At 49.5% G+C, this 11,599-nt stretch overlaps 1 protein-coding gene across 1 annotated transcript in view; it reads right to left on the bottom strand.

Moving 5' to 3' along the window:
- Window positions 1-6,844: 6,844 nt before the first annotated feature.
- LOC101849349 (mucin-19) overlaps window positions 6,845-11,599 on the bottom strand; it is a gene marked incomplete in the record, with an annotated part of 36,468 nt that continues 31,713 nt past the window's right edge. The window contains 1 exon segment of the mRNA XM_013091076.1: window positions 6,845-10,932. Within this exon segment, the coding sequence (XP_012946530.1) occupies window positions 6,845-10,932 (4,088 nt within the window).

Genomic DNA, 11,599 nt, shown 5'->3' with positions numbered 1-11,599 from the left:
AGAGAGAGAGAGAGAGAGAGAGAGAGAAGAAGAAAAAGAAGAAGAAGAAGAAAAAGAAGAACTTTTGAAACTACATTTTTATATTTTTAAAAAAAACGAGTCTGTTTATGTAGACAGTAGGTTGTCATCGAGAAAACTTCTCCGATAAAAAGCATGCCCCCCCTGACCTAAAACGAATCTGGGGGGTTTCAGGGGGGCATGCCCCCCTGAATTTCACAATGATTTGATGTTTTGGCAATTAGGATTGATATTTACTTGAAAACAATTGATTTGCAAGGGTTTTAGTGGCCATGCGTGTGTTCTACAGCAAAACTTGTGGCAGTTTATGCATCTATGTGTGGGTGCAAAAGTAAAAATTTACCCAACATTCTTTGGCTATTTTTTTGTTCTGCACAAGAGCAGCTGGGGAGGCCAGTCTAGCCTGATGGTTCCCCCAAGATATTTGTAGGAGTCATTGAACTACAGCTTCCTCTTCCTCATCATGAATGAGTACTAATGGTGGCAATTTCTCTTTTTTACTCGAATGCCTAGAATTTATACATTTTTCTTTTTTACATTGTTAGTAAAAGGAAGTGGTTATCACACCAATATGGAAATAGATTCACAGCGTCCCTGTATTCGTTCTCATTTGTTGTTATAAGGCCTTGTAGAGTGGAAGCATCCGCAAATTTTATTAGTTTGACGTTTTTGTTATTTATGCATCAAAAGTACCGTCGTTGGTGTAGAGCGTAAACAAACAAGACGGGGGAGATTCAAGCTATAACGTTCCTTTTAAAAAATCATAAATTAATTTTGAAACCAATATGTGGAGTTGGATCGATTTGAGGGCGGATGAAAAACCCAACCAAAAGTCTGCTGCAGTAATGGTACGGTGTATGTGTTTACCAAAAGTCTGCTGCAGTAATGGTACGGTGTATGTGTTTACCAAAAGTCTGCTGCAGTAATGGTACGGTGTATATGTTTACCAAAAGTCTGCTGCAGTAATGGTACGGTGTATATGTTTACCAAAAGTCTGCTGCAGTAATGGTACGGTGTATGTGTTTACCAAAAGTCTGCTGCAGTAATGGTACGGTGTATGTGTTTACCAAAAGTCTGCTGCAGTAATGGTACGGTGTATGTGTTTACCAAAAGTCTGCTGCAGTAATGGTACGTTGTATATGTTTACCAAAAGTCTGCTGCAGTAATGGTACGGTGTATATGTTTACCAAAAGTCTGCTGCAGTAATGGTACGGTGTATGTGTTTACCAAAAGTCTGCTGCAGTAATGGTACGGTGTATGTGTTTACCAAAAGTCTGCTGCAGTAATGGTACGGTGTATATGTTTACCAAAAGTCTGCTGCAGTAATGGTACGGTGTATGTGTTTACCAAAAGTCTGCTGCAGTAATGGTACGGTGTATGTGTTTACCAAAAGTCTGCTGCAGTAATGGTACGGTGTATGTGTTTACCAAAAGTCTGCTGCAGTAATGGTACGGTGATGTGTTTACCAAAAGTCTGCTGCAGTAATGGTACGGTGTATGTGTTTACCAAAAGTCTGCTGCAGTAATGGTACGGTGTATATGTTTACCTAAAGTCTGCTGCAGTAATGGTACGGTGTATGTGTTTACCAAAAGTCTGCTGCAGTAATGGTACGGTGTATGTGTTTGTGGATGTTATCTAAGAACATGAGAATGGCATCCTCCACGCCCCTCTTGGCACCATAGGCAAATTGCATGTTGTTATCCTGTATAGGATTCTGTAACTTTCACAACCAGTTTTTCCCAACATTTCAAGAGGATGGACACACGTCCCTGACACATAAATACCTCCTTCAGGGAGATGAGAAACCGTTCTGTGTCGGATGCGATTTTACAATTAGACATATATGATCGCTCCTTAAGTACAAGTGGGCTTTCCCGAAAAATGCAGTTTTGAGAAAATCGAAGGTAAAGTTTTTGTCCCTTGTTCTGTTTCTTTAAAAGACAAGGAGTGTTTTCTCTATAACCAAACAAATATATATACACACCAATGAAACCAAACTTTTCCTATAGGTAGGGCAATGCCCACTTTTGGTGTTGGTCAAGATTTCTAGAAATCCCCGAAATCTGGGTTAGCCCGCTGGTCCTTAAAAGCACAACAACAACAACAACAACCAAAAAACAGAGAAAAATAAACAAGCAGGGACACCAAGAGTCATCCAAATAGTTTTGTATTCTTCATCAACAGACATCACAATATGGGAATCACACACACACTCACGCACACACACACACACACACTCACACAAAACAAGAGCATCAAACACAAGGAAACTCTGGCCGTGTTGGACAAAACTTGTACATGGAGACAGAGCGCACGACAAACACATTCTCTCTGTGTCAGATATATAATATATATATATATATGACACATGACAAACACATTCTTTCCTAGTCAGTTACACACATATGACACGTGATAAACACATTATAATTTCCATGTCAGTTACACATATATACAGTGGAGTCCACTTATAACGAGTCCGGAAAAAACGAGAAGTCTGTTATAAAGACACTATTCAAAAACCTGTTTTTTTCTCCTCTTTACCTTTGTAAATAAAATACTGCTATAGCGCTATCAGACAAACATGAGAGTTGGTTATAGCGGAATATTGCTGCTGCTGTGCACAGTGCATAGGCCAATTATACATTATGTAAAACCTCGCCAGTTGAGAAACTTGTTGGTGATCTAGCGAAACAAAGAGTGGGAGAGCCAATGTGCGTCAACAATGAAGGCCGGAGCGACTGAGTAGGGAGGGTGTGGCGTGCACAGACAAGCAGAACGCATCGCATGATAGGCCAGCGTAAGCCTAGTTTAGATTATCAAGGCCTACCATGCCTCTCACTTCTCTGATGCCGGGATGGAGAGGTCACAGTGCTGTGATGGATGGAGCGAATGTGTGACGTACGCAAGCTGACGGAATGCACCACAGGGTGTGGTGGGGTGGGGGAAAACATAGCGGGCGAGTTAGCCCAGAGCCCTTTCTTTCTGATCGCCAACGCTGAGCTGTCAACTGTCAGTCAACATCGCCAGATCTAGCGCTAGAGAAAGAAACCTGATTTGATTTTTGATAAAATAAGACCCACAGGTCATGTTGAAACAAAATCATCACCAGGGGAGATAGCAAAAAGAAATAAACAGAACACAAAACCCATAGACTAGGCCTACTTTACAGTTTCCCTGGAATTTATCACTGGATCCCTTATAAGTTATAGCGAGAATCCTGCTATAATGTAGACATTTTGCTCCGGTCCCCTTCTCTCGTTATAACAGGATTCCACTGTATATGACACATGATAAACACATTCTTTCCGTGTCAGTTACACACATATGACACGTGATAAACACATTCTATACATAAACGACACACACATGACACGTGTCAAAAACACACAGTTTACACCAGTTACACACACACACACACACACACACATATATATATATATATATATATATATATATATATATATATATATATATATATATATATATATGTATATACAATAACATCAGCGACACACACATGACACGCGTCAAAAACACATAGTTTACATCAGTTACACATATATATGACACGTGATAAACACATTATGGCCATGTCAGTTACACATATATGACACGTGTCAAACACATTCTGTACGTACCAGTTACACATATATATGACACGTGTCAAACACATTCTGTACGTACCAGTTACACATATATGACACATGTCAAACTGCCATGCTCAATACTGCAACAATTTTCATGAACACTGACCACAACAACATAGAAAAAAAGGAAAGCCAGCGTCCCCATTCATTAAAGAAACAATAATAATAACAACAACAATAATAATAATAATATATAATAATAACATTTTGAAAAGATATTTTCAGCATGTTTGTCAACGACTCTCCCACCAAAACCAGAACATCTTTTGGCAGCCCTCAGCCTGTCATGTGGTCTACAGTCAATGCTGGACGGAACTGAAAAAAAACTTGAAAGAGTTTTTAAAAAAAAACCCAACCAAAAAATCCCCCAACAACAACGCCATTACTTTCCAGGCTAGAGGCAAATATTTCACAAAAGACCTCATCATCCACATTCTTATATATGCCAAGTTGTATTCAGCAAAGTCCACTGAACCAATCGTACGACCACATTATGCTCCACCAATTCATCCAGGCAAGTTGGCGTTTCTCCCAGTCTTGTACCCACACACCCACATTTCCACGGGAAAAGTTCCAACTAGAAGAGACCCATTAATTTTACAGTCTTCCATTATCAATGTCAGCATGGACTACAAATAAACACAAGTGTCAGCCAGCATGAACTACAAATAAACACAGCTGCCAGCCAGGATGAACTACAAATAAACACAACAACTGGCGGGCAATCTCCAGTCCCTCATGAAAACCTCACACACAGTGAACACTGCCACAAAAACCACAGATACAAAAATTGTACAAACTACAAGACATACAAAATTGTACAAACTACAAGACATACAAAATTGTACAAACTACAAAAAAGCAAAAAGAAGAACAATAAACCAAAGTCCAAACCTTGGCAATCTTTTCTACTTCACAAACAAAACACAAACTTGACAAACACCCTTAGACTTTGGACAAAAAAAGCCATAACAGATCTAAAAAAACATTCCTGAAAATTGGCAGAACTAAAACTTAAAAAATATCACACCGAGAGAAAGAAAAGGAGAACATTTAGTATTTTAGTAGGAGTGGCCAGTTGACCAGTTTGCGCCTCACAGACCCAGACCATGATGTACCACCCTCACGGCTTTTCTTGGAAGACACCGACTCTCCTTCAAGCAAACAAAAAGCATTCAGCCTTCACTCAACAACAACTATCTGTGACAAGAACACGACAGCCCTCACTCAACAACAACTATCTGTGACAAGAACGGGACAGCCCTCACTCAACAACAACTATCTGTGACAAGAACGGGACAGCCCTCACTCAACAACAACTATCTGTGACAAGAACACCGTGGCACCCGACAGACATGCTCTTTCACGTCGTAGCACGCCCAGAGTCAGAAGAAATCAGCTGTCTGTACCAGGAAAACCCCCCAAAATGTTTGCACAACAAAGCAACATGATCATGATGCAGTCAGTAAGAAACATCACAGCCAAACAAAAAAACCTTTAACCTAAATCTCCAATCTTGAGAGCTTTAACAGTAGATGCAGCTCCCCTCCCACACATAAATGGTCTTTTGTCAGTTTTATCATACTTACATCATAGGCAACAAACATTCACAATTCATCCATTAAAAAAAAATCATTAAAAAAACTCAGAATCCATCCATTCATAAAAATGCGTAATCCATTATTTAAAAAAATATGTAATCCATTAAAAAGAAATTCAGAATCCATCCATTCATAAAAATGCGTAATCCAGTATTTTAAAAAATACATAATCCATTAAAAAAAAATTCCTAGTCCATCCATAGAAGGTGTGACAGTGCAGTGACAGACACACAACTATCACAATTTCCCGAGAAGTTTCTACGCGTCCACTGTGCACCTATAGGCACACAATGTACAAATCACAAATGCATGGAGGTCTCACAGAATGAGGTATATAAAGTCATTATATCACTCAGGCTTTCTTTACTTCTACACCAACATCTGCATGAAAAAAAAACAAAAGGTGGAAAACAGCACAAATTTTTCTTTGCAAACCTAATTTTTCTCATGCAAAATTTCTGTCTGGTCCACTTTCCGTGTGTCTCAAACATCCTGGCTCAACGTTTTCACTTTCAAATGATACAAAATGGAAAAACAACAAAGATGAAAGGAACATAAAACATATCACTTGTTTCACCTTAAAGCGAAACATGCCAAAAGACTGGAGAAATCCCTCCCCCAGTCCCGACACTCCCCAGTATCACAGTCACTTCCCACACAGACAACAACCACACACAACCACTACAGTCAACTATCACGAGAAATGATCATTATCATACGTACATCTCCAGCGCTTGTATTGTAGAACAGCGTACACGACACACTGGTCCTCCAACCACAACTGGCTCCACAGTTTTCACAGAGGAGCCACATATCTCTGCTTAGTCAACATCTTGTCTCTCCTTTTGCTCATGAGGGCACACAGCGGTACAGAAGAACTCTGAGAGGGCAACATTTTCTCTTCCATCAAAGTCTGTCCAGTGAGTTGAAATGTGGGCCAGGATACTACACACAAACATACACTGGTCCACTGGTCCAGTTGTGAAGTTGTCCACATGTCCAATTGCGAAGTTGTCCACATGTCCAGTTGTGAAGTCGTCCACTTGTCCAGCTGTCAAATTGTCTAGTTGTCCACTTGTCCAGTCGTCCACATGTCCAGTTGTGAAGTTGTCCACTTGTCCTGTTGTCCACTTGTCAAATTGTCTAGTTGTCAAATTGTCCTGTCGTCCACTTGTCCACTTGTCAAATTGTCTAGTTGTCAAATTGTCCAGTCGTCCACTTGTCCTGTCGTCCATTTGTCCACTTGTCAAATTGTCCAGTCATCCACTTGTCCTGTCATCCACTTGTCCAGTTGTCAAATTGTCTAGTTGTCCACTTGTCCAGTCGTCCACTTGTCCAGTTGTGAAGTTGTCCACTTGTCCAGTTGTGAAGTTGTCCACTTGTCCAGTTGTCAAATTGTCCAGACGTCCACATGTCCAGTTGTCAAATTGTCCACTTGTCCAGTCGTCCACATGTCCAGTTGTGAAGTTGTCCACTTGTCCAGTCATCCAGTTGTCCAGTTTGTCCAGTTTGGTGGGGAGAAGTCGCAGCTATAGCCTGTACGTGGACCGACTAATCAACTGGCCCGGGCGTGAATCAAGACTTGGAGGACGCCGCGTCGGAGGCATGAGCCACGGCCAGAGCTTTGTTCAGGTTCTGAGACTTGTCAAAGTCGATCTCGGCGTAGGAGACCGGGGGTTGGCGTTCATCGGCGTCGGAACAGTTCCTGCTCTTGGCCCGGCCCGCCTCGCCCGCTGCAATGTCTAGCTTGACGTAGTTGAGAAGTTTAGGGGTGGCCTCCCCGCTCCCACTGCTGGACGTACTCTCCGCGCTCCCCGACCCCCCACCCCCGCCCGACCCCCCACTTCCCACGCTGCCACTGCTAGGTCCCGCGGTGAACACCACACCTCCGCTACCACAACCGCCAGCACTTTGCTTTGAGCCGAGATCTTTCCCGGCAGCGGCGGTGGTGTTCCCGGTGGCGGTGGTGGTGGGGGAGGGGGGTGGCTGGGCCAGGTTCATCTGCTGAAAGGCCCCGAGGTCGGAGAGGCTGTGTCTGCTACGAGGGCCGGTCGTGCTACAGGAAGTGACCCCTGACCTCTGGGAGGCGGGCACGTCTCCGGCCGAGCGACTCCCCGAGTCTGGTACGGGATCCAGCGTCTGCATGCACGGTGTACTTCCTGGGCGAGACAATCCCCCGTGACCTTGACCCTCCTTATTGACCACGCCCACCACGGCGGTCATGTCGCCCAGACTGTGTCGGATCTTGGCCTCCACCGGCACCATCTTGGCCTCCAGCTCTTTCCCCGAGGCCACACCCGAGTCCGGCCCAAAGAACTCGTCCCCAGCTCGTGACGGAGACAGGGGGCTCTTCTCAGCGCTGCCCAGGGGAGACTTGTCCCCACTTCCTGCCCGACGCTTGCTCTTCCCGCCCGACGAGGTCAGAGAGGAGTTGGAGTCAGACTTACTTCCCTTGCGTAGGGGTTTCTCAGAGTCAGAAGAACTGACCTTACGACCTGACTTCTGAGAGGAGGAGGGAGGGCCGCTGTTGTGTTTATGCCGGGAGGAGGATGGAGGGGCGGGGGAGGGGGGATCGGGCGGGGGGGTGTGGGGCTGCCTCACTCGCTGACCGCTCACACACGCCTCACCCACACAGGGGCTGGGGGGGGCAGGTTGGGGGGGGCACGCAGGGGAGGGAGCGGGGGAGGGGGAGGGGGGCTGAGGGGTGCGGTCCCCCGCGGTGCCCAGTGGGGGTTGGTTCATGGCGGCTGGGGCAGACATCTGGCGACAAAACTGCTGCTCCTTGGAGGGAACCGCCCACTGGTTGCCCTTCCTGGCCGCGTTCTTGTGGCCTCCCTTCCCTGACTGAGAGGTGCCAGGCGTTCTGTGAGTGCCCAGCAAGGCCGCCTCGCCCCCCCCACCCACGTCCACAGAGAGCGGGGAGGTGTGAGGTTCCAGCCCCTCACTGACCATAGACAGGCCCTGCACAGGCAGCAGGGAGCCGGGGGCCGTGTTCTCTTTGAGCAGGGAGCTGGGAGTCGCTCTGGGGGACGAGGGCGGGGCTGGGGCGGCCGCCGCTGGGCTGAAGGTCATGTACTCACTGGTGTCCGCGACAGTCGGAGGTACAGTTGGAGATACCGTCGGAGGTACAGTCGTCGCGGGGGAGGGGGCAGGGGAGGGGGCGGGCTCCGTTTTGGGGGGTTCAGGCTGCGGACATGTCGTCTTGGTGATCGCAGCCGGCACAGGAAGTGGGGGGACAGGGGGCATGCTGGGTGGGGAGGGGAGGGGGGGGAGGGGAGGGAGGGGGGGCAACGGTTGCTGGCTGCTGCTGACTGATGGTGAACAGGTGGTCGGTAATGTCGTACTTGAGGCAGAGAGAGGAGAGCAGGTGGAGGCGTGGGAAGAGGAGGAGGAGGGAGAGGAGGAGGAGGAGCAGTGGAGCGTGAGGCTGGGGCTAGCGGCCAGGCGTGGACTGACAGAGCCAGACTTTCCCCCAGTGTGGCCAGAGGTGGCCGAGTCTAGAGACACGTGTTTGTGAGGGGGGGAGGGGCGCGGCCTGCTGAAGACACTTGGCGCTGCCGCTGTGGCTGTGACTGATTCTGGCGGAGCCTGGCTGTGGATGTAGGACAACACTCCCGTAGGTTTGTGGAAGGATGGGTCGCTGGGGGCGGGGGGTGGGGCGGGGCCAGGCTGGTAGCCCACGTACTCTGACTGGTCAATGAGCCGGGCGGTCGACGGGTGGGGGGACTGGTTCACAGACACCGACGACACAGCGGTTGGTCCCCGGGGTTCGAATCCCACGTACTCAGGAACGTCCTTTGCCTCCACGTGTTTGGCGCGGTGGGAGGACGCGGGACAGAAGGAGGAGGGAGAGGAGGAGGAGGGAGAGGAGAGGGAGGAGGAGGCACACAAGGACGCTGGTATGTTCCCAGGTTGGAATCCCACGTATTCCGTCTCATCTTTGGCTAGCACAGACTTGGCTCTGGAGGAGGCAGAAGAGGCCGGTCTGTGGGGTGGAGCGGAGAGAGAGGCAGGCGGCTTGGGCTGGAACTGGACCAGTTTTCCCACGGGGGCACAGGATGGGGCGGGGGAGACAGACGAAGTCGCTGACAGCGATGATGGTGGGGGCGGGCCGGGGGAGAAGAGAGTATAGGCGTTGTCCGAGTCGTGGGTGAGGGTGCCGGAGGGTGGGGGGGGCTGGTGGTGGTGGTGGTGGATGCGAGCCGTGCCGCTGGCTGCTAGCCCTGACGGGGGAACGCTCCGCACCACGTGAGACGCACAGCTCATGGGGGGGGGGCCCGGGTGGTGGGGGTGGGGGTGAGGGTGGTGGTGCATGAGGTGAGTGTGTGGCGTATCCACGGTGACTGAGGGGTCAAACTCGATGTACTCATCGCTGGGCTCCTCCACCTGGCTCCGGGCGGCGGGGAGTTTCCTCACGGGGATCATAGCCGCCTGCTGGCTGGGCCCACCTTTGGCGCTGGCTGGCCGCGTGCCCGTGGAGCCACTCTTCTTGCGGAAGTCCTTGCCCAGACTTCCTGTCTTCTCCATGGACGACTGGCGGCTGGCCTTACGGAGAGAGTCACTGCTGCCTCCTTTCCGCGACGAGGCCGACACCGAGGGCTGGTTGTAGGAGGAGGACGTCGAAGACGTGGAGGCAGACGAGCTTTTCCGACCGGAGCCAGGCCGAGACTTCTTGTCTTTGGAGCCGAGAGAGCCGGTCCTGGGTTTGTTCCCCGCGTGTGCCGGGTCGTAGGCCACGTAGGTGGAGTCTGTGTTGTCTACAGTGTGGGCGGAGCTATGGGAGGAGCTGTGGGAGGGGTCGTACACCACGTAGGTCGAGTCCACGTTCTCCATGGACACAGAGCGGCCGGACTCCACTTTCTCGCGGCGAGCGTCCATGTCCATGTTCATGTAGGCTTTGTCTGGTGGGCGGGACGATCCACTGGCCGACAGATTGCCCACAGACTTTGTCTCGCTGCTGAAGCTGTTGCGGGAGCCAAAGTCCATGTTGATGTAAGACTCCCCAGCCCCCGCGTCGCTCACAGTACTCCCAGACGCGCTCAGTGGGGACATCTCCGTGTAATCGTCGCCGGTCGCCAGGTGCTGCTGAAGTTTCTCCGAGCTGGTTGACTTTGCCTCAGACCGCCGGCCGCTGCCACTCGAGTCGGTTCGCACGCGGTGCGGCGAGGAACGGCGCGCAGACCCCAGCTGCATGCTGACGTAGCCCACCTCCCCCTCCTTGGCCACCTTGAGCTGAGGGGACGGGGTGCCCCGCGCGTCCCCGTAGTCGCTGGCGTTGGAGCCGCTGTGTTGTCTCATCTCCTGAGAGGTTCGTCGCAAGCTCTCACTGGACACACGCAGCGAGTCGAAGGAGCCGTGTAGCGAGGAGTCGCGTGACGTTCGCTGTAGTGGATCCTGGGACAGCCGCGCCCGCTCCCCACCCACCAGCTTGCTGAACTTGATGATTGGCCGAGTGCCCTGGCCGTGGCTGGAGGAGCGCGGCCGACACGACTGCTGCATCTTGCCGAAGCTGGAGGTGCGGTGGCGGTAGTTGTAGCTGTCGCTGGCTGTCCGTGGTCGCATGGGCATGTACTCCATGAAGGAGTCGGAGTCGTCCGACTTGACAGAGGTGCTGAGAGGGCTGGCACTGGGTGTGGGGGAGTCCGTGGTCGGATCTCGTCGGCCTGGGGGGGGGGGGGAGAGACACACATCACAGTTAGGTCGCTTTTTTGTTCTAAGTATTTTACGGCACTTGCAACACAATAAGGTCATATAACAGCCCAAGATTAGAGGTGTTACAAGAGAGTAACGAACATAAAAAAGAAAGAGGGGAGATAGAGAAGATAGATTTTTTATAGGAAAGAAGAAGCAAACCACACCGGAGCACCCACCAACCACCCACAGTTAGGCCGTACAAGGGATGAATAGTGGAGGTTTTTTGTTTAGTTTTAGTCAGTTTAGTGACACTTGCAACAGTTGGCTCATACAACTGATGAATAGTAGAGGTGATGTGGGGGTGATGACTCACCTTTCATGTGTGTGGGGGTGATGACTCACCTTTCATGTGTGTAGGGTGATGTCTCACCTTTCGAGTGTGTGGGGTGATGACTCACCTTTCATGTGGTGAATTATGTGGGGGTGATGACTCACCTTTCATGTATGTGGAGGTGATGACTCTCCTTTCATGTGGTGAATGATGTGGGGGTGATGACTCACCTTTCATGTGGTGAATTATGTGGGGGTGATGACTCACCTTTCATGTATGTGGAGGTGATGACTCTCCTTTCATGTGGTGAATGATGTGGGGGTGATGACTCACCTTTCATGTGGTGAATTATGTGGGGGTGATGA

This window comes from Aplysia californica, unplaced genomic scaffold (genome assembly GCF_000002075.1).
Source record: "Aplysia californica isolate F4 #8 unplaced genomic scaffold, AplCal3.0 scaffold00029, whole genome shotgun sequence".
Taxonomy (NCBI): domain Eukaryota; kingdom Metazoa; phylum Mollusca; class Gastropoda; order Aplysiida; family Aplysiidae; genus Aplysia; species Aplysia californica.
This window is presented reverse-complemented; position numbering and strand designations above follow the sequence as displayed.